Source organism: Lagenorhynchus albirostris, chromosome 2 (genome assembly GCF_949774975.1).
Source record: "Lagenorhynchus albirostris chromosome 2, mLagAlb1.1, whole genome shotgun sequence".
NCBI classification, from domain to species: Eukaryota; Metazoa; Chordata; class Mammalia; order Artiodactyla; family Delphinidae; genus Lagenorhynchus; species Lagenorhynchus albirostris.
The window spans coordinates 78,503,517-78,527,606 of record NC_083096.1 but is presented as its reverse complement, the minus strand read 5'-3'; the positions used below and the strand labels follow the sequence as shown (position 1 = coordinate 78,527,606).

The 24,090-nt window shown below is 35.4% G+C and overlaps 1 protein-coding gene across 3 annotated transcripts in view; it reads left to right on the top strand.

The window, feature by feature from the left end:
• The window catches only part of VPS45 (vacuolar protein sorting 45 homolog), a 67,704-nt gene that overhangs the window by 6,766 nt on the left and 36,848 nt on the right, over positions 1 to 24,090 (top strand). For 2 of the 3 annotated variants that reach the window (XM_060139076.1, XM_060139074.1), the window contains exons 3-13: positions 2,903 to 2,963; positions 6,484 to 6,563; positions 7,633 to 7,701; positions 7,822 to 7,959; positions 8,396 to 8,506; positions 10,747 to 10,881; positions 11,322 to 11,435; positions 11,857 to 12,024; positions 20,988 to 21,146; positions 21,357 to 21,464; positions 22,266 to 22,387. In XM_060139076.1, the coding sequence (XP_059995059.1) occupies positions 2,903 to 2,963; positions 6,484 to 6,563; positions 7,633 to 7,701; positions 7,822 to 7,959; positions 8,396 to 8,506; positions 10,747 to 10,881; positions 11,322 to 11,435; positions 11,857 to 12,024; positions 20,988 to 21,146; positions 21,357 to 21,464; positions 22,266 to 22,387 (1,265 nt within the window). The remainder of the gene's footprint in view (positions 1 to 2,902; positions 2,964 to 6,483; positions 6,564 to 7,632; positions 7,702 to 7,821; positions 7,960 to 8,395; positions 8,507 to 10,746; positions 10,882 to 11,321; positions 11,436 to 11,856; positions 12,025 to 20,987; positions 21,147 to 21,356; positions 21,465 to 22,265; positions 22,388 to 24,090) is intronic. The other variant, XM_060139075.1, reaches the window with a different exon arrangement.

Below are 24,090 nucleotides of genomic sequence, written 5' to 3'. Positions count from 1 at the left end.
GTTTTTCTGGGCTTTTATCTTGTTCCTTCATTTGGTACATAGCCCTCTACCTTTTCATCTTGTCTTTCTTTCTGTGAATGTGGTTTTTGTTCCACAGGCTGCAGGACTGTAGTTCTTCTTGCTTCTGCTGTCTGCCCTCTGGTGGATGAGGCTGTCTAAGAGACTTGTGCAAGTTTCCTGATGGGAGGGACTGGTGGTGGGTAGAGCTGACCGTTGCTCTGGTGGGCAGAGCTCAGTAAAACTTTAATCTGCTTGACTGCTGATGGGTGGGGCTGGGTTCCCTCCCTGTTGGTTGTTTGGCCTGAGACAACCCAACACTGGAGCCTACCTGGGCTCTTTGGTGGGGCTAATGACAGACTCTGGGAGGGCTCACGCTAAGGAGTACTTCCCAGAACTTCTGTTGCCAGTGTCCTTGCCCCCATGGTGAGCCACAGCCACCCTCTGCCTCTGCAGGAGACCCTCCCACACTAGCAGGTAGGTCTGATTCAGTCTCCCCTGGGGTCACTGCTCCTTCCCCCTGGGTCCTGATGCTCACACTACTTTGTGTGTGCTCTCCAAGCGTGGAGTCTCTGTTTCCTCCAGTCCTGTCAAAGTCCTGCAATCAAATCCCACTAGGCTTCAAAGTCTGATTCTCTAGGAATTCCTCCTCCCGTTGCCAGACCCTCAGGTTGGGAAGCCTGATGTGGGGCTTAGAACCTTCATTCCAGTGGGTGGACTTCTGTGGTATAAGTGTTCTCCAGTCTGTGAGTCACCCACCCAGCAGTTATGGGATTTGATTTTACTGTGATTGTGCTCCTCCTACCATCTCATTGTGGCTTCTCCTTTGTCTTTACATGTGGGGTATCTTTTTTGGTGAGTTCCAGTGTCTTCCTGTCAATGATTGTCCAGCAGCTAGTTGTGATTTTGGTGTTCTCGCAAGAGGGAGTGAGAGCACGTCCTTCTACTCCACCATCTTGGTTCAGGGCCACCAATACATACTTATATCAGTGTTTTGAGTCTTTATCATTTTATTCACATCTATGCTCAGGAACCTTTAATGACTCAATTTTACTTCCATGATTAAATTTATATTTAGTAGCCCTCAGAGCCCTCCTTTAGCTGGTCTGGTCTGCCCTTATGTATTCAACCTCCTATGTCCTACCTCTGCTCCTCCACTGCAGCCAGACTGGCCTTTTTATGATCCCTTTACATGCTCATTCCTGTCCTCTTCCCCTGATTAAAGATTCTTTAGCCTTCTGTCAGTTTTCAGCCATCATCTTCTAAATCTAACTTGAGTCCTCCTTTAAAATTCCTTTACTATTTCAATCTTATTTTGTATGTTCTCTTGTTTCATATTCATGTTCTTAACTCCAGTGCTTGTACATTATCTACTTTCCAATATACAAATCTGACCATGTCACCACGCTTGAAATCCTTGAATGTTTGCTCATAGCTTTTATGATAAAGACAAAATTCCATTAAGTGTGGCCTGAAGGCCCTGTATGGTCTAGTTCCTACTATTTCTATAGCCTCATTTCAAACCATTCCCCTTTTGCTCTTAGCCACACTAACCTTTCAGTCCACTGTATTCCGTCATGCCGCAGGACCTTTGCACAGGTTCTTCTCTTTGCCTGGAACGTTTTCACTCCCTCAAGCAAATCTTTCCTGGCTTTGTTGACCAGTTCAAACTCCCCTCTCATAAACACTTATAGCACCATCTTCCTCTTCCTATTACTTGTCATGGTTGAAGTCTCGTATGGTTTGTGTGATTAATTAATATGTCTCACCTACCAGCAGTAAGCTCCAGGAGAGCATATTTTCACACTGTTCTGTCCCCAATGCCTGCCACATAATGGATACTCAATAAATAGTTCCTGAATTAATTAATACATCAATTAATTCTTTGATACAGTAGTTTCCAATTGTTTCATATTAGTCATGAAATTTTGGCTCTGGGAGGGATCTTAGAGATTATCAGTCTATCATTTCCTAACATTTTTTATTGGAGAAGCTCTTTCAGCGCCATATGTATGTTCTCTCAAACTCAAAATGTGTTGTCAAAAACAATTTTTCCTTAAGATTACATTATAAAGTTAATTTTTAATGTGTTTTTTAAATTTAAATGACAGTTTTTAAAGTCTTTTTCCCATTTAACAAGCAATATGTATTGCTTACATTACTTTTAATTCTGTAAGGAAATGTATGGTTTTTTAACATTCAAAAATGATATTTTATATCACGTATAATTTGGGGATCAACTTTATACTGAAATTTAACCATATGTTATAGTATCAAAAGTAGATAAGATCTGCATTATGATCGTATGTAATTGGAATTATTATGTTTTGACCATTTGAAAATCAACTTTTAGTTCTAAATTTCACGTTTTATTTTTAAATAATGTAATTATACAAAAGGTCTTAGCCTACTGTTTGCAAATACTTCACAAATATTGCAGTTCTGCAGCCTCTGGTCCCAATTAGTTAAAAGTCCAAGTGAATATATTTAACTATATTTTCTCTTGAATGTTGGTTTTTAAAGGACTAGACACATTTTGATGTTCCACATAAGAATTTTGATCAGATGAATAAAATTTATAAACAAACAGCTTGAGGCAAATTTGCAGAATTATTATCTATTTTATGTTGTATTTCAACATCTATGTCCTTTATATTTTTTAATCTTAATTTGGCCAAGGCAATGCAGCTAGTTAATATTACATATGATTCCTGATCATTGTATTCAATGTGGCTCTTTTTTATCCCCAGCCCTCACCCCTCCCAACATACACACACTTAATCTAGACCTCAGCACACAGTAGGCACTCAGTAAATACTTAAATAAATCAGTGGATGATACGTATTTATTACTTTTTCACTTAAGCAGTTCTCATATTTTATTTGTTTGTTCTTTTCTTTTCTAGGAGAATGTGGATTATCTGATTCAGGAGCTCCGAAGACCCAAATACAGTATATATTTTATTTGTAAGTATGTTATTTCACTTGTTCAATCATGTAACTAAATCCTAGCTAATATGTTCTATTGGGTACTTCATATCATCAGTAAGTTAATTGAATCCATCACTGAAAGAGTCTGGTGAGTTTTTTTGTCATTTCAAAGTATTAAAAGTGTTAAAAGTGTTGGACCAACATTCTGTTTCTGAGAGCTAAATGTGATTTCCACTCATCATAGACTGCTTAGGTTAAAAACAAATTTTTTGTTAAGTTTTACTTTGCCCTTCAAGTTTCTTTATAAGTCAAAAGTTGTAAGTAGTCAACTTTCACATTCTACCTGTGCCAAAAACGTATGTATATTTATTTCTATTTTACACTTTTATGAACGGAGGCATAGAAGCTGATTTATTTATTTGGAGGGAGGATATACTTGAGTTTGTTGGAAAAGCAGAGATTTACTTTACATACCAGATGAAAACAGTCTACTTCTCTTTGCAACTTTATGTAATACTTGAAAGTACAAGTCATCAGGTAGATATCTCCTATTTGCATAACTTTTGGGGAGGGGAAAGGGGGTGGAGGCCTGGAAATAAACTGGGTTTGTGGTTACTATACAATTTATATGGATTTTTTTAATGTAATACATTCTGCTTTGGAAGTTACATCTTTTCTCCTCTAGATGTCCTTATTGATCTTCATAGCATTTGTATTGTTTACTTGAAGGCTTTGGAGTTTTAGGGTTTAAACTATAGTCTAAGATATATACTTTCTTCCACATATACTGCAATTTAATAATGGTACAAAAAATTAACATTTGTGATAAGACACTGTAGTTTATAAGAACTCTCTCATATTTTATTCAGCCCTTAAAACAACCCCAGGAGGTAAAAACAGGCAATTTTATTCTTTTCTGTCATCCTACTTTTGTTTTTGTTATTGTTTTATTTTTGGCTAATAATCACGGGTTTTCTTTTTCAATTAAGCTTTTTTTTCCTTTTTTTCTTTTCTTTTTTTAAATTTATTTGATTTTATCTTTGGCTGCATTGGGTCTTTGTTGCTGCGCACGGGCTTTCTCTAGTTGCTGCAAGCAGGGGCTACTCTTCATTGCCGTGCGCAGGCTTCATTGCGGTGGCTTCTCTTGTTGCAGAGCATGGGCTCTAGGTGCGTGGGCTTAAGTAGTTGTGGCATGCAGGCTCAGTAGTTGTGGCTCACGGGCTCTAGAGCACAGGCTCAGTAGTTGTGGTGCACAGGCTTAGTTGCTCCACGGCATGTGGGATCTTCCCGGACCAGGGCTCGAACCTGTGTCCCCTGCATTGGCAGGCAGATTCTTAACCACTGTGCCACCAGGGAAGTCCTCATTTTTATTTATTCATTTATTTATTTAATTACTGAGTAGTATTCCATGGTATGGACGTACCACAATTTGTTTAACTGTTCACCTGTTGAAGGACATCTCAGTTGTTTCTAGTTTGGGCTAATACAAATAAAGTTGTTATAAATATTTGTGTATAGGTTTTTGTGTGAACGTAAGTCTTTATTTCTCTGTAATAAATAATACCCAGGGAGCAATTGCTGGGTCATATGGTAGTTGCATGTTTAGTGTTTTAAGAAACTGCTAAATGTTTTCTGGCATGACTATGCCATTTTACATTTCCATTAGCAGTGTACAGGTGATCTAATTTCTTTGTATCCTCACAAGCATTTAGTGTTGTCCCTGTTTTTCATTTTAGCCATTCTGATAGGTGTGCAGTCATTCCAGTATTTTTTAAGTCAGATTACAAGCTAGGTACTGAGGATAGGAAAGTATAAAAACTTTTGTATTCAATGACACACATAGACACACATACACACACACATATATTTATATATAGAGAGAGATTGATTCCCCATACTGTCAAATTTATCTGGACATCTAACAGAATTACTGTTTTGCTGAGTCTCTTAGCTAAAAATTGAATAGATCATGAGATGAAAGACTCCCTTTTCCTCTGAAAAGTTATTTGATGCAGTGGTTGGGATTAATAACCAAAAATAAGTCTAATATTTACTCTTCTGGTTGTAAAGTTTGTTTGATTTGGGCTGTAAATCTATGAAGTCAAAAAAATTATATATGTTAAAGTAGTTAGCACTAAAACCTAGGAAAAATGGACTGTTGAAATGTCTTGGGTGGAGCAATCAATTTCACAATTTTATTTGATTGAAATAAACTAAAATGAGTTTATATATAGTGATTTTATTCTTTACAGACTTTTAGCACAATTTATATTAATTAGCACAAAACTGGCCTTCTGCTCATGTCATTTTTCAATAATTTTATTTTTGTATATTCTTATGTCTACTAAACATCTTGTATAACAGGCTCCTCCCTTCCTTTATTTAAAAAAAAACTTTTTTATTATGGAAGTTTTCAAATATGTAAAAAGTAGACAGAATAGTCTAATAAATCCCAATGTACCCATCACCCAGTTTCTACAATTATCGTACCATGGCCAATCTTGTTTTAGCTATACTGCTGTCTACTCCCCCATCAATATCATATTGAAGATAACCTAAGACATCACATGATTTCATCCATAAATATTTCCATGTACATCTCTAAATGATAAGGACTTGTTTTAAAGAGTACCATTATTATATCCAAATAATGAAGAAAGTTCCTATTTATTCAAATATTCATTCAGTGTTCAAATTTCAAATTCTTTCATGCCTTTTTTTTTCACCAGTTTGTTTGAATCAGGATCATAGTAAGGTCCACACATTGCTATTGGTTGATACGTTGTTTAAGTTTCTTTAATCTTCTATAAGTCCTCTCTCTACCCAACCGCCATGCGGTCTATTATTGAAGAAACTACATTGTTCTGTTAAAGTTTCCCACAGCCTGGATCTTGCTGATTGCGTCTGCATGGGGTACTTTAACATGTTCTTTGCAATTTAAAATGTTCCCTCTGTCCTCTAGTTCTTGTAAATTGGTACTTGGATACAGAGGCTTAATTAGATTCAGATTTGATTTCTTTTTGACGAGAATATTTCATAGATGGTGTTGTGTGCTTCCACTGATTGTCTCTTACTGTGATACTAGCAGAGGTTAATGCCCAATGCCTAGTTCCATCCATTGATTCATTTGGGGTTTGAAAAAAATGATGGTGTTTTAATTCTATCATTATCATTCCTTTGCTTTTTAGCTGGAAAATTTCTTTAAAGAGGAGTTTCCCCTCATCTACCGTTTGGTTATCTGGTGGTACAGTTTGCATATAAAAGGATAAAAGCTTACTTCTTTCCCAGTATTTGCTATTTTCAATATAATGATTTGGTTCCCTAGCATCCTCCAATGCCTACAATGGTGGTTCCCTTTTTTTTTTTTTAAGTATTATGAATTTACAGATTTAAACATATTTGTGCTGTTCATTCCAATGTTAAGGTGTTTGACACATATCACAATGTATACTAAATTTCACTTAGTCATTAGACTTTAACTGTCAGGCCCATTTATGTCTAATTGCAGCAGAGGTGATCTCCTCTGAGTCAACCGCAACCTATATGTCTGTTTCAGATTTCAGTAATGTGATCAGCAAGAGTGATGTGAAGTCATTAGCTGAAGCTGATGAACAGGAAGTGGTGGCTGAGGTTCAGGTAAACATATTGGTCCTCTAATACATATCTTATATTGGCCCTTTCTAAAGATTTGAGTCTAAAAATATGGAAGGTGTTGTCTCATAAGAAAGGAAGCTATTGATCAGACACAATAAATGCACATTGCACCAGACTATACTCATATTTAGAAAGTTTGGAAGAGGTATCAAATTGAGTGGGAATAGAATTAAAGTAGACAGTGGGAATGAGGAGATTGGAAAGGTACTGGATTGGTAGGGACGGTTTCACAGGGTTGGGGACAGAGCCAGATATGTCTTATGCTCGTTTTATGAGCTATACTATAAGAATATTCATCTACACAGTTATAGTTTATGTCTGATTGGGAGAGAATAGGAAGTAAAGGATGTGAATGAGGTTTATTAAAGTTCTGTTTGTGATTATCTTGCTTTGGGAAGTAGTAAGCAGATTTGTCATTAGGTTAAAACGTGCAACTCCTAAATGTTTATTCTGCATTCTATGTAATACTTCACATTAGAACATTTCATGTTACCTTTTGCTTCTTAAACCCTTTAGTGTTCTTGAATACATTATCACAGATGTTTGAATACATTTATCACCTAAGTGAAGAATATCGTCCTCAGGGAAGCAAATAAACAAGTTTTGGATTTTCAGGAGGATGCGCTAGGTGATAAATGAATGAAAAATGAATGACCTATTTTAAATCATATTCTCCCTCATGAGAATACACTGGACAGCAAAGTTCTTATTCATCTAACTGAGTGTAACATTGTGTATCTTTAGCAGTGTTTTATTTTTACTAATTGATAAGTCTTCTTAAGTATGATATGTATATTTATACAACTTTGTTTTTTGGGGTTTTTTTGTTAAAGATTTATTATTATTGCTACTATTTTATGATAATCTTATTAATTCCCTCACATTGACTATTGTTACTCAATTGTTAATTGATCAATTTTTCTCTTTTATACCTGCATTTCCTCAAATTTGATTGTCACACATAGTATTATATCACATATGAAAAATATTATTGCATGATACAGTTAGGAGTTTATGGAATGACTGACTAATCTTGGTGCTTTGTTTGCAGGAATTTTATGGTGATTACATTGCTGTGAATCCACATTTGTTTTCCCTCAATATTCTGGGTTGCTGCCAGGTATGGAAAGAAAGGATTTTTTTTTAAGTTTATTTATCAGGTAGGAGTTAATTCAGTAAGTAATTGGACTTGTAAGATAAAATTCAAATATTTTCTCTGAATATATGTTTTAACAAAAAGGGTCGAAATTGGGATCCAGTCCAACTATCCAGAGCAACTCAAGGACTGACAGCTCTCCTTTTATCTCTGAAGAAATGTCCCATGATTCGTTACCAGCTTTCATCAGAAACAGCAAAGAGACTTGCAGAATGTGTTAAGGTATGGCATTCTCTATCTCCAGTTCCAAAACATCAAGACCATTCATTTCTTTTTCATATTTCAGAAATTAAAGGAATATTTTATCTAAAACTAAGGAGATGATGTGTTAGGTTTACTGGCAAAGAAGTAGGCATTTGTAATTCAAGACCGAAAGCAACAAATTAGAGCTAAGATTCTTAGGTTTAACCCAAGAAACATTTGCAAGCTACTTAACTTCTTTTGATCCTATTAAACAGCTTGTAAAATAGTTTCAAATCCTAACCCCTTAAACAGAATGCTACTAAACTTTGTCAAGCCTTTGAATCCTTTTATGGAAGGCGTATGAAAGTGCAAGAAACTATTGTTAAATGTGGTTTTTGTGTATTAATTTTCTATTTATATCATCTCTATCTGCTACTAATTGGTTCACCAAACCGTCTTTCTCTCTTACCCACAGCAGGTGATAACTAAAGAATATGAACTGTTTGAATTCCGGCGGACCGAGGTTCCTCCATTGCTACTTATTTTAGATCGCTGCGATGATGCCATCACCCCATTGCTAAACCAGGTGCAGAGCCCTTTGTTAGCATAATGAAAAGATGATTTCAAGTGGTATTCATCAAAATGCAGATGTGGAAATGAACAACATGGTCCATTTATTTGCCTTCTTATTTTCAGCTATTCTTGTTTTTGCCTTGTGTTTCCTAGCATTCTGGTATCAGTGTTCTTCCAGCCACAGTCATCTTCAGCTCTTTCTTCTGCCTCATCCTTCCTGTCCCTTTCTGCCACCATCCCTAATTAAGGCAACTTCTGGGTCTGTAGATTCTACTTTTCCAGTGTCTGCTCTTTTCCATTCTTATTGCCATTATCTTGGTGTATCTAATCTCTTATAGGAATCCTCAAATAGTCATCTTCTTGATTCCCCACTTTTAATTTCTCTCCACTCTAATGTATCTCAAGAATACAATGTTGTTAAATTACTTTTACTAAAGTAAGTTCTGATCCTATTACTCCTGGCTTAAAAATCTTAATTGTTTCCCGTTTGCCTACTGGATGAAATACAGACTCCTGAACTTGGCATCCATGAGCCTTCACAATGTAGGCTCAACGTTATAGAAAACCTGCAGCCCACTACTGTGTAGATATACCTCATGATTTCCTGCCATCATTTTATTCATGTTGTGACCTCTCTTTGAACTCTGGCATGTTTGGAATACATTCTCTTCCCATCTTCACCTCTCAAAATTCTTATCCTTTAAAACCACTTGAAACATCTTTTAAGTGTTTTTGAAACATCTTATGTCTCATGCTGCACTTTCTATGTTGTACCTTTGATTGTTTTCACAGTCTCCTAGGTTATACATTCCTTCAAGGCAGACTGTATCTTACTAATGTTTGTTCTTCTGTGAATACAAGCATAGTGCCTTACACTTTGTAGATACTTTATTAATAGTGACTTTAAATTTATAGGAAAAGGCACAGTCTATATTTCAGTTCCATCCCAGCTTATAATAATAATGTTAATGCTAGGGGAAATCTGTGCTGTGGAATGCAACTTCTCTATGATATGATAGATAGCATATATTCCTAAAATTCAAAGTAATATAACTTTATATATTCTATATATTACATATTATGTGTTACATATTTTATATACATTTTAATAATATAACTAAAGAAATTTTGATGATATAAAAAAGTAGAAAGAAAAATAATTGCTTATAATTTAGTTTCCCAAAGAAAAGCAATCATTCATTCAACAGATTTCACTGAGGACCTATTATGTGCCAGGTACTTTATTAAGTACTAGAGATAAAAGGTTAAAAGATACAGTCTCTGCTCTCAAAGAATTCATGATCCAATGAGGAGAAAGTAAACATCATTTTAATTATGAAGTATGTGCTAATGGCGAAAGCATGCACAGGATGCTGTCTATGGAAGCATAAAGCATTTTGTTGTACTTATTTTAAATGCTGTAATGAAACTTGCTTTTTCAAGGACTCATTGGCAAATATTTTAGGAAATAAAGCACCTACTTTTATAACCTCTAAAGTTATTTTAACAAATCTAGTATTTAGACTCTAGATTTAGAGAGGGTAATTTGCTGGAAAATACTTAGTTTTCTCTAATGGGCCTGTGACTAAAAGTAACCTGTTCCCATAAAAGGTGAGAAGGCAAGTTTGGGGGTTTCTCCTTTCCAGTTTTACAAAATAAGTAAGACTGGAAACCGGTCCTTCTTCACAATGCATATTAAGTAAAAATATAAAGTAAAATGGATTCAGAGGCAAGCTTCTGAATATGTGTGTTTTGATCAACTCACAAGGTTTTTTTCTGGTAATATTAGTGTTCCCAGGATAAATATAGCACCACTCAGATCTGCAAGAACACACTTCTCATGCTGCAGAAAACCACAGAAGTGTACAGGAAATGGTACAGCTTGTAACTGCAGTACCAATATAGCCCTATCTATGAAGCCAAAAATATACTCTTAATTCACAGGCAAAAATTGGAGCTAATGATAGATCTAATTTGTTTTCTTTCTATCAGGAATATTAATCTGGCTGCCCTTCTTCCAAAAGTGTGAGATCTAAAAGCATTTTGACTGTCGGATGTTTAACCAATTAAAATGACAATCTTAATGCTTAGTATAGCACAAAGTATTAATAAAATTTGAGCTAAATAGAGAACCTCCATGTAAACAAGACTAGTTACTAAGAATGTTATCAGTTTTTATTTGTTTTCCTGAACGTGTACTATTTCCATGTTTTGTCAGTTACCAATTTTTTTTTCTCATAATTCTTTATTTAGTGGACATATCAGGCCATGGTCCATGAACTACTGGGCATAAACAACAATCGGATTGATCTTTCCAGAGTGCCAGGGATCAGTAAAGACTTGAGAGAGGTGGTCCTATCTGCTGAAAATGATGAATTCTATGCTAACGTAAGTGGTTTAAAATTCTTTTAATTTTTTTTAGTTGTTTTCATGTAAGAAGGTTAATATTGATTTGTTAGAATGAGAGCAGGTTGGGGATTTTATGTAGAAGGATGATAGAGGCATCCTGTAGATAAACTGCATCTCAAGGGAAGGCAGACTTTTTTCTGACCCTTTAACAATATTTTTTTCACAGTAATCACATACTTAGTTTTGTACTTTTAAAATTAGAACCCAATTTATTTACTTCCCTCCTGTCCTTAGCCCTTTGTGAAAATGGTAATGGTATTCATCACCAGTGTCCTGGCCAATATCCAGATTTGGTAATGATAATGAAATTTTCTTGCCCTTTAGTTCTCACTGTATTCAGTGTTCTTTTTTACTTCTTTTAAATTGTCTGAAAGTCAGACTTGTTGATAGAACTGTGTTTCCAACTTCCTTTTTCACAGAATATGTACCTGAACTTTGCTGAGATTGGTAGCAACATAAAGAATCTCATGGAAGACTTTCAGAAGAAGAAACCAAAAGAACAGCAAAAACTAGAATCAATAGCAGACATGAAGGTAAATTGAACATGTACATGGATGATTAACATACAAGACTTTGGAACTATTCATGTAAGCAGCATTTCTGGAATATTCTGGGTCTGATTTCTGCCTTGATTCCTTTTGTTTGGTTTGAGATTATTTTCTGTAATACTTCTCTTTAGGAAAAAATATAGTGAAAACTTCATAATAAGCCATGTACTTCTTTCCATTCATCAGTCATATTTGGTCTATTTAAAGACTCAGTCTACTGACATATACTAGTTCTTCTCTTCTTAAGCATAACAAAATGCCATGTGATTGAAAGTATTAGATGCCTTAGTCTGGGCAGAAGAATAATCCCTTCCTTTTTTTTTTTTTTTTTTTTCCTCCTTCTTCATATATGCCTATCCTCATCAAGAAATAACAGAACCCCTAATTGATGTTTTTCCCATGGCAGGCCTTTGTTGAGAATTACCCACAATTCAAGAAGATGTCCGGGACTGTATCAAAGCACGTGACAGTGGTTGGAGAGCTGTCTCGGTTGGTCAGTGAGCGGAATCTGCTGGAGGTTTCGGAGGTTGAGCAAGAACTGGCCTGTCAAAATGACCATTCTAGTGCTCTCCAGGTATCTATTCAATCCAATTTGATGAGCACCTACTATGTGTAAGGCACTGTGCCAGGCAGAGCAAGAGATACAAAGGCAAGTAATCCTTCTTAACCAACGTGGAATTTACAGTGTAACAGGCAGTTGAGACAAGAACACAAATTAGTATTATTTAAGATAGATGTATGATAAGAGGGACAGTAGAAGAAAAATGTGCAATCTCAAAGGGTTCAGGCAATTAATTGAGTGTTTAGGAGGGCAGCCTAGTCAACTAGAAAGAATGCTAGACTAAAATCAGAAGATCTGAATTTCAGTGTTTGATTTGCCACTGCTGGCTTTGTGACCTGGAGCCGTTGGCTTAATCTCTGAGCCATTTTCCTCATTTGTTAAATAAGTATAATGATATTTATCTCACGGGGTTGTTAGGAAGATTTTAAAGGTATAATATATTAAAATGCATTATCTAGGTTTTTATTATTGAACATCTGCTGTTTATTCTACAAACATGTGAATGCCTGCTCCGTGTTCATGGTGCTGTGAGGATCTAGCGGTATAAAAATGAATAAGATACCATCCTTTTCCTCAAAAAGTTCACATTTTAGTAGGGGAGAAAGAAATTTAAACCAGGAATTATAATATATGCAATAAGTGCTATACTAGAGGTATTACAAAGGGATATGGGAATACAAAGGAAGGACAACTGTTTTCCCTAAGGATGAATCTTCTTAGAGCTTCTTAGAGACAATGACATTAGGTCTGGTTCTGGACAAGTAATTAAGTAGAAGTGCACCAACCAGAGAAAAGGAAGGAAATTCTCAGCAGAGGGAATGCAGGCATGGAGATGCGAAAAAAAAAAAATTTTTTTTTTTAAGGGAACAGAGACTAATTCAATGTAGCCAGTGCTGGATATAAGATGAGGAGTGGTCTTAGATAAGCCAGAAGGACAGATTGAGGCCTGGTTATGGCCATTGAAAGGAGGTTGGGCTTTAATCTTAAAATGATGAGAGCTATCAGAAGATTTTAGAAAAAAGTGACATAATCAAACCCTAGCCTCATGAAATTTACAGTATAAGTTGAAGAGACAAAACTAAAGCATGAGTAACAATTAGGCAGTGTTTCAAGTTAATATTTAATTAAGTCAAAATTGTGGTACTGACTATAATTAAAGATTTGAGGTTATTAGGGACAGTTTCTTAGAGAAGGTGATATTAAGATGGACCATAAATAATGAATAGAATCCGGAGGAGGATTTCAGCAAAGAAAAGATGCAGAACTATGCAGAAAATAATAAACAGCATGACCTGTTGAGAGTGGGTGTGCAAGAGACATAGGAGATAAAATTAAATTGGTAAACAGGAACTAGTTTATGAAAACACTTGTAAGGGGGATTTGTACTTGCTGAGATAGGCAAAGAGATCCAGTGTAGAGTCTTACTTAAAAGTTGATATGATGAAAGCAGTATTTAAGGAAATTTAATCTAGTAAGGATGCTTTGGAGATGAAAAAAAATTAAAGTCAGAGAGGCTAGAAGACTCATAGTGGTAGTAGTAAAAATGTACAGAAGGGCAAATATGAAAGACATTTCAAAGGGAGAAAATAACTATTTAGTGACAGATTAGATATAAGGATAACAAGGCAGAACAAATCAGAGATAATTCCAAAATTCCTGAGAAGTGGCAAAACGTGGTATCACTGAGAGTAAGTAACTTGGGAATGAGAGTCCTTTGGGAAATAGCTGTTTCTAAGCCACTTATTATAAGAAGCACATTTCCTTATTAATAGGACCCTATATTCTAAAACTTAGTCTCTTTCTTTCCCTGCTGCACTTTTGCTTTATAAAATAAAGCCAGCATGGTATAATGGAAACAACACAGACTATCCTGGCTTGTGTCCTATCTCTATGTATCAAAGCTTCTCTGGGAAAATTACTTATTTTGCCCAAGCCTCAGGGATAATGATTTCAAACTTTTAGGTTGTTATCAGGATTTAATGAGATATAAAATGCTTCTCATATGGTAGGTACTTTGTAAAGGTTAGTTTCCTTCCTCTAAGTACAATTTTTTAAAGATACGGTACAATCAAAAGAAAGAAATTCACCCACCTGTGGTTGCTCTAGTTATACCAAAGTCTTCACTGTGATTTATGTTGATAGTTGTTGGTTTTTAATTTTTAAAAATGTTTATTGGGCTTCCCTGGTGGCGCAGTGGTTGAGAGTCTTCCTGCCGATGCAGGAGACACGGGTTCGTGCCCCGGTCCGGGAAGATCCCACATGCCGTGAGCCATGGCCGCTGAGCCTGCGCGTCCGGAGCCTGTGCTCCGCAACGGGAGAGGCCATGACAGTGAGAGGCCCGCGTACCGCAAAAAAGAAAAAGAAAAATTAAAAAAAAAAAAAGTTTATCAAGAGTTCCTCTGAAAACACCATCATTTTGAAAATCATAAAGATGCTATTGGCTTTATATTTATGAAATGTACTTCTGTCAACACTTAATTTTATCTCTGTGTTCTTAAATCTTAACAAAGAACTTTTAGGCTGACTTTATATTTTTAGTTGTATTAAATATGAATTTTTTTAATCTATTTTTTTATTGAAGTATAGTTGATTTACACTGTTGTATTAATTTCTGCTGTACAGCAAAGTGATTCAGTTATACATATATCAACATTGTTTTATATTCTTTATATCATTGTTATGATATACCATTATGGTTTATCATAAATTCTAATTCTTAAATAGATAATATAAGTACTTGATGAAAGAGATACATAGTAAAAACTGAGTCTGTTAGTTTCACTTGCATTCTTACAGTTATTCAGTGTGTGTGCAAGCCTCTATGAGTGTGTATATTTCCTTCTCTCTCTTTTTAAAATTCAGATGATACCATACTGTACACATAGCTCTGCATTTTGCTTTTTCACTTAACTGTGTATCTCAGAGATTGTTCCAGACCAGAACCTAAACACTCATTCTGTTAAATCACTAAATAGTATTCCTTTGTAAAGATACATCACAATCTACTTAACTTGGCCAACTTACTTTAAACAACACTATTAATAAGAGTTTATAGTTGGTTTGTGGGCCTAATAGAAGCATTCCTATGAAAACTTTTTATTTTTCTCAATAAAGTGATTTTTTCTCTCTTATTAAGTAAAAACAGAATTGTGTCCTGTAACTAAATTTAAATTTCCTTATGTTTCTTTATCATTTTATTTTCCCTTTAAAACAATAGAACCAAACTTAATCACTAGCCAATTTTAGTATCTTTATTTGTATCTCACCATATGGAAAGCAGTTAGAAAAGGCTACTGTAATTCCTTGCCTGAAATCTTATTTTTTGTTCATTTTAAAAGAAAAACAGATACTTTAAAATATGAATTCCATTTGTGATCCACTTTATATTTTTAAAAATGATCTTTTGAAGGTTTTCTTGCCCAGGGTATTAGGGTTTTACAGTGAGCAGTTGATTTGGACTCCCCCATCATAAAGGATTTCTTTGACAACATGATAGAAATAATCAGTAGAGAGAACTTTTAATAATGAGTAGATGCCAGGGGCCTGACCCCTAGATGGGTTACAGCATTCCTTGGCTTGACCTTAGGTGATAATAAGTGATGAATTGACTTTTGAGTAAAGATGAGGTTTGCTTTATTGAATAGTAACTGTATCATGGTGAGGCAAAAAAAGCTCATACATTGCTAAAATTTAACCTATAAATTGCTGCCACTTCTAACCAGTTACCCTACAGGGTAACAAAAAATTTGATTCAGAAGAATTTCACTAGAACCAAACTGCAGTGTACTATCATTGAGACATATGCATAGCCTTGGAAAAGACTCATTTGATTAGTAAGGAAGATTTTTTTTCATACCATAAAGAGAAAAATCTTCAGAAAGTAAATAATTTCTCCCCCTTTTGTTGTCATATTACAGCTTTTCATTTGGAAGGAGGATCTAGTCTTTTTATATCCTTCTTTCCTGACCTTGAGTAAAAGATCTCAAATCATCCCATTAATAACACGTAGTAAGGACAACAAATATTCATTAGAGAAATGAAGATAAAGAGTTCTGTTTGAAGCAGTATAGAATAGTGGCTGATAGCTTGAATCTTTGATGGCTTGGGTTTGAAAATGATTCTTAACCACTCCAAGTCTTAGTCTCTTTGTCTGTAAAATAGGGGGAAATATCAGTACTTACTTCAAAGATTTTTGTGAGGGTGTAATGAGCTAATACATGTAAAGCACTTAATACGGTACCTGGTACTTACAACATTCAATGAATATTAACTATCGCTATTTTCAGTATTATTGTTTCTCAATAAGAGAAAAACATTCTCTTTTCTTTATGGCATCCGAGACATGTTTTTTAATTCACTCATGATCTTGGAACTCTCCCTGATTTTAGAAGGGTTTTTTTGCTTCTCGTTAAAATTGTAAGAAAATTGTCTTGGACACATTGAGCTGACAATTTTACTTTTACCAACTAAGAGTAAAAATGATCCTTTTCTCTCTAAACTATCATTTGACTAGTATTTCAGAAACAGTGTTGACCAGCAGAAGACCTACACCAAAGCTAAATTTGACTAGTCATTAAGTAAAAGAATACTGACTCATGTATTTACCAGTTAGTGGAATTGGGTCCTACCTACTTTCTATCATTTTTCCTAGATAAGCTCTTTATAGTCCCATAACACTGTTCTCTCAAACGGTTAGATTAGACTCATTATTTAATCATATCAGCATGTTGAAGACTTCTACCAATTTCACCTTGCTGTTCTAATCTATTGGCTTATAATGCTATTCATTGAGTGTTTTACTACATTACTGTGATAGTTGATAACAAGGTACAGATCCTGTTCTTTAGGTTAAATTAAAGCAAAAAAAATGGGGACTATCTTTAATTGCAGACTTCAACTGTAATTTGTACAATGGTTTAAAGTATAGGCATGTCATTACGAAAGTTTTTTCTTGTACTGCTATATCATAGTTTTGGTAGAAGAAAACAGAAAAATATAAAAGTAGTCAGCCCAAAATAATGGAAGAATCTCTAAATATCAGAAGAGAAGAATGTTTTTTAATCAATGTCTTTTGAATGAACATTAGCTCCTTTTTGAAACTTGACCTTCAAAGATGGTGTTTTTGCATTTCTTTTCTTATTCCTTCATTGGGCCTACACTAATGTTAGAATTCAGTGGAAGATATTTGAATCCCATCTTCTTTTTTTTTTTTTTTTTTTTTTTTGCAGTACGCGGGCCTCTCACTGTTGTGGCCTCTCCCACTGTGGAGCGCAGGCTCCAGACGCACAGGTTCAGCGGCCATGGCTCACGGGCCTAGCCGCTCCGCGGCATGTGGGATCCTCCCGGACCAGGGCACAAACCCACGTCCCCTGCGTCGGCAGGCAGACTCCCAACCACTGCGCCACCAGGGAAGCCCAAATCCCATCTTCTTAAGTGGACAATAGTTTTCTGTTTCACTCTTTATTCAGCCATTGTTATTATGTAACAGTATACTTTTCTCCCTTGATTATCTCAAGGTTTATGGGAAATTTAATAAGAAAAGAGATACCAAAAAGTTCATTATATAATTCAGTCATATTTCCAACATATAAATACCACTGTGTAACACATACCTCCTATGTAATTAAAGTCTTTCAGATTCTTTTTCTCCTCTTCTCTGGTTAGTACCCTGGAATCTCAATATAATGTATGTCACTGTCAGTCAAGTTGATGAGTCAAGTAGCCATGAGGGAAATAGTTCAAAATTAAGTCAAAGGATAACATGGGATCCAGGCAGACAAAAAGGCCCTACTTCTTCAAGGACTTATATAGCTGAAAAAGAAGAAAGAATTCAGCTTGTATCTACAGGTTTCTTTTCATGAGGGAATAGATAAGTCTAACTGGAACACTGACCTGAGCCATGGGTTGGGTCCTAAGGGCTCAAAAGTAAGCAAAGTACTCTACTCAGCGTAGTCTTGGGCCAGATCTGGGCTATTGGATCAGAAGGCCTCCCATTGAGGGAGAGCTAAGAGTCAAGCTGGGGACTCTAAATACCAGTACCAAATCTCAAGGATTAGAAGTGGATTTTTTAAATGGGAAATAGAGCCAAGAGTCAAGATTCAAGGAAAGGTAATTAGAAAGGAGCAAATAGGAAGGGTATAAACTGATTACTGCAAATAGTCTTTGACTGTCCCCATACCAGTTTTTGTGGGTTTACAGTTACTTGAGTATCTCAGATTTGCTTAGAAGTACAGGGACAGGTCAGTCAGAAATTGAGTAGATTTGAGGTAAAAAGAGTGACTGCAAGGGCAGAAAATGAAACATTGTGCCTATAAGAAAAGCGACAACAGAGATCCCAGGTGGATGTTTTCAACTTATGCCAGGTTGACTGAGATACGTATGAAATTGTGTGTTTTTACTTGATAATTAATTTGTATCCTGAACTTTCTCCATATTATAGTAGAAATTAGTGGAACATTTAAACAAATATTCTAAATAGTCTGTATTTAGTCACTGCTGTGTGGAAACGTTACCACAAAAGGCAAAAGAGGTAAGGAAAATTTTATGACTGCAGGGTTTAAATCTGTAGAAGAGAAATTTATTCCTTTTTGATCCTGTAAGGATGATGGTAATCAAATGTTCACCTAAAAAGCAACAATAAGAATCCTACCCAGAGAACTTTGTACTTGAAAGCTACCTGGGAGGTTCCCCATTTCATCATAGTCCCTCTTTAGTGTGAAGAAAAGAGTTCTTAGTCATGAGACCTGGTTGTTGTGAAGTACTAAAAAGACAATGTATGTAAATGCATCTTGTAAGTTGCAGAGTACTATACAGATGTTAGTTGTTATGTCCTCAGAATCCAGTGCCCTCTTACTAGTCTTTCAGCCCAACTCATTTCTTTCTCTGATTTCCATATTCCTATTAATAGCATCTCTTTCAGTCTCTCAAACTAATTCCAAAATTTAGTTTTTAAGACCTTTTATAATTGATCCCTCAGTAACCAGATGAGCTTCTCTTCACTTTGTGTCCCCTGTCCCCCATTGCACTGATTTTCAGTTTTTGGTTTTTGCATGCATATGTTTCTGTTATAATACCACATATGTGTTCCTGAAAAAGCTTCACATTCTGCAAAATCATGCACTAAAAATAAACAAAGGTTATGGGAAAATAGGGTTATAAGCAGATCACTTAAAATTTATATAACTAAAAAAGAGAAAGAAAAATCTATATAACTTTGTAATCAGAGCCCTGATAAAATAATAATCCTAATTAAAATGCTAACACAGTTAAATTTCGCTGGCATTTGCACCTAGAAATGCACTCAGACCATCCTTTGTGGTTACTCCTGGGGCTCATGTTTTATTCTTTGACATATAAGGTCTCAGGGAAGACATATGGGAACATATGTTTATGTATGACTGATTCATTTTGTTATAAAGCAGAAACTAACACACCATTGTAAAGCAATTATACCCCAATAAAGATGTTAAAAAAAAAATATTTGCTTCTCATAGAGACTTGTGTCATCAAAATTAAAAATACGATATGGGGATATCAGTCAGTTCGGGGTTATTTTGTTTTGCTTTTTAACACAGAAATATCTTTGCATCCTTTTCATTTGCACTTGCCCTTTCCCCACATAGCTTAACATTGTGGAAAGCACAGCAGTTCTTAAAGCTACAAAATCAGTTACTTCTAAAAAAAACACTTCTGTAGGATTTTCATCTTTTTTCCTTAACATATTGATAAAGCTTCCTCTTTAAAGAGGAAACTTGTGCCTGATCTTTTCTAAATATTAACTTGCTGAAAAATTTACATGTAAACCAATATGCCTTCTGTGTTATTCCCATAGTTACCAATCTCGTAGAGCTAAGTGCATTAAGAAACATACTTTATAGCAGAATGGAACATACTTGTTTTATCCCCCTTTACCCCATTGTCTGTGAACTCACTGAGGACAGAAACTGTCTCCAACTCATCTCTGTGTCCCCTCCAGTGCCTGGCATAGTGCCTTTTGCTTATAGAGTGATCAAAAAGTATTTGGGGCTGCCCTGGTGGCGCAGTGGTTGAGAGTCCGCCTGCCGATGCAGGGGACACGGTTCGTGCCCTGGTCCAGGAGGATCCCATGTGCCGCGGGGCGGCTGGGCCCGTGACCCATGGCCGCTGGGCCTGCGTGTCCAGAGCCTGTGCTCCGGAACGGGAGAGGCCACAGCGGTGAGAGGCCCACGTACCGCAAAAAAAAAAAAAAAAAAAGTATTTGTTGGCTCTAATTAATTTGTTCTGCATAATAAATATAAATCTATAGTATAGGGAAGTTCCTTAATGTGAGGACTGATACAACCTAAACATGATTTTGTCTAGCTTCCTTTGCTATCAGTACCTGCCCTCTTAAGATCTTACGTATTCAGTTTAGAGATTATATGCTGTTACATATTCATATCTCTGTAAGCCATGTTGAGACATTGTTACATATGATGCTTCTTGGAGATTAAGCCCAGTCCTCCTATGTAAAATTCTACCAAATTGTCTCCATTTCACTGGTCGGTCACTGACACTAAAAAGGGCAGTAGAGTTTTACAAGTTAACTGGTCAGTTCTCTTCTGTGCTGTATTGATGGAAGTGGTAGAAATAGTGGTGGAAATAGTATGTGTTCCTTATTTCAGTGAGGAAATTGCAACCTTTCCTACATGAGACCCTGGACCATCTCAATCAAAGGAAAGAAAAGGGGAAATAACCATAGTTAAATTCATATGTGTCTTAAAGCAATTACAGTGAGAATTTATGTCCTTATTTAATCCTTCTCTTAGGCAAAAGGCATTTAATTTTCTGTAGTTGAAACAGTTGCTCAACCTATGACTTGTACATTGCCATAGTAGTGATCTTAGTCATATGTATTTTAGTCAGATGTATCACTACCATTCAGTAATTATTAGAACTAAGATATTATACATCACCCAAGAGAAGGGAGGATAAATATTAGTTCTCTCTTTTTTCAGAATGTGAAGAGGCTCCTGCAGAACCCCAAAGTGACAGAGTTTGATGCTGCGCGCCTGGTGATGCTTTATGCTCTTCATTATGAGCGACACAGCAGCAATAGCCTACCAGGATTAATGATGGACCTCAGGAATAAAGGTGTTTCTGAGAAGTATCGAAAGGTAACCAGATTTATATTAATCCCATCAAACAGGAACCAAATTCTAGTATTATAGCCTTAACTCTGACAAATGATGTCATACTGTTTTTATTCCCAGAAATGTATAATTCTGTCCTCTCATGTTTTCATTTCCTTAATAAAGTTATTTTCTTCCTGTTCCACAAGCAATAAGAGGTTGTTTCTCTCTTTTTTTTTTTTTTTTAAAAAAAAGCTTGTGTCTACAGTTGTTGAATATGGTGGTAAACGGATCAGAGGAAGTGACCTCTTCAGCCCCAAAGATGCTGTGGCTATTACCAAACAGTTCCTCAAAGGATTGAAGGTATGATATCTCTATGCTTTCCTAAATGAGAAACAGTTGAAGTCCCTGAAGCTGAGAGTGAATGAATATGATCTTCAAAGTAACTTCAGGATTGCTGCTGATCCAGTACTATGTCAGTTAAATGAAATTAAAGCAGACATCCTCCTGAAAGCTTTTTCTTTAAATACTTTCTGTATTGGAACGCATCATCATTGGCCCAAATAGCTGAGAAGGGAATAATGAGATATTTCCAGGAAATACCCAAGAGTAAAAAGGCAGACAGTTCTGTTAGTCATAGCTATTTTACTCCATTTGTTTAAGATTTGTTAGGTTGTTTTTCTCTGATGGAAATTAAAGATGAAGCAAACAATTGTAGATCTTTTAAAAATACTAACCTATTTTCTTAAAATCGTCAAAAATTAGTTTTAATCTGCTAGGCTTTCTTATGTTTCCTGAAATTTTTCCATTTTCCTGAGTGTTTCCAGTCTCCTTTGCTACATAGTCCTTTTATTTGCGCTACATATCATATAATATTTCCACAAAAGGAAGGGTGTCAGTGAAGAGATAATAAAGGATTTAAGCAACTGTATTTTAAAAATTCCTTTATAATAGCTAACCTTAAATTACAGAGTTTTTTCATAAGATTAGAACCTTTCTAATTGATGAAAATAATTAACTATAAAATTCTCCTAAAACTCCTGCTTGACTCTTGTCCCGTGAAATCTCTATTGAGTACATGTCCTTTTCTGATATGAGTATCATTAACTGTTATATTGCAATTTCCAAAAAAAATGACATAAGAACCATTTCCCCCTGTCTTAGGGAGTAGAAAATGTATATACGCAGCATCAGCCTTTCTTACATGAGACCCTGGACCATCTCATCAAAGGAAAGCTCAAGGAAAACCTGTATCCTTATCTAGGCCCCAGCACACTCAGAGACAGGTAAGATAACAAAGATTAATAGTAAAAACCAGAGACACTAAGAAAATAGGAAATTTAGGGTAATGTAAAAGACTACGACAAAGGTTATATCATTCTACTCTTCCTTCCCCAGTTGTTTCAGTTCTAAGATTCTTTTGGTTTTACATGTGTCAAAGTTAGATTTAAATTCCCCTACTAAGCCTGAAACATTGTTTCTTTTAGAATAAAGAAACAGATGTTTTGGAGAGCCCCAAATACTGTGTCCTGTCCTTTAGTCTCAGACCAATTTACCTGTGCCATTTAAGGTTCAGTTCCATGGCATCTAGCATTTGGAGTTTCAAACATTAAGGCTGAAAATAGATTTGCTGCTTGATTACCATCCAGAGCAGGTTGTTACTATTTTTGGTGAGGACTGGACTTTGCCAAATGTGGCCAGTATATAAACTGAGACCTAAGTGACAAAGGCCTTTTGTCACACAGGAGAAAAGGATGGCTTTCTTTTGGGGTATTAACTGAAGGAAGCAATTAATTGTCATTTTAATCCAATTGTTTGTTAGTTTTAATAAAAACAAAAGTTGTCCAGAACAACTTACATAGGCCAACCTGAAATTTTAAATATACACAAATTCTACCTAGTTATAAATTATATTCTTGTGTATTTTTTATTGGGACCACATATTATAAAGAGCCTAATATATGTAGCTGAACCCTATTGGATAGATTAATGTGAGAATTGTTACTGTTGGTATAATTCTTATATTATTTTAGCTAATCATAATCTAAGGCTTTGGAAGAATAGTGTTTTATAAATGTAATGAATTTCTGAAAGGAGAAAAATATTTTGAGGTACATAAATTAACTCTTGTATGATAAAATATATTTTTTCACGTTTTTCCTTTAAAAAAAAAAACTCTGTAATTTGGTAACGGAACAGAAAGAGAAAAAAAAAAAAGACATCTTTTTAAAAATCCAAGGTTGAGAAGCAGAACATCTGGGGTTAAATTCAGAGAGTATACTCATTTGGCATCAAAATTTAGAAATGTCAGCTAAGTGGTAAGAATGAAAACCAGCCCAAAGCTATTCACCTATCTGAGAGGCTTTTTGAAAAACAGTATAACTCTATTAAATAGCCTTCTAATTAACATGATAAAAGTAAAAATATTAATTTTCTTATGAATTTCGTGTAAGAATTATTGAATAAGAAATTAGCCACTTATTGCTAAAGGGACATAATAGACCACCAGAAGAATATTGTGGATGATTAGTTATGAGAGCAAACCTTTCTAATTTGGGGAATTCATTTCCAAACAAAGTTCAGAATGAGGCTCTTCCAACAAAACACACATTCATCAGTTGTCAGCATCTGTGGGCATTTGTCACTATTACCTAAATATATATATAGTTAATTATTCAGTTACTTCATCCTTTTATATAACAAATATTTGTATGCCTTCACTATGTCAAGAACTGCTGGGGAAATAGAAGTGACAGGAAAGACAAGGTACCTGCCTTCAAGGAACTTACATGAAGGAGACAGACAGTAAACTAGTAAAGAAATTTGAATATAATTTGAATGAGATAAGTGCTATTGAGGAAATAAATAGGGTAATAACCTACAAAGTAACTTTGTAGAGGTGGGGAAGGCTACTTTAGATGGAGAGAACCTCTCTGAAGAAGTGATACTTAGGATGAGCTTTGAATTACAAGAAAGAACCAATCTCATA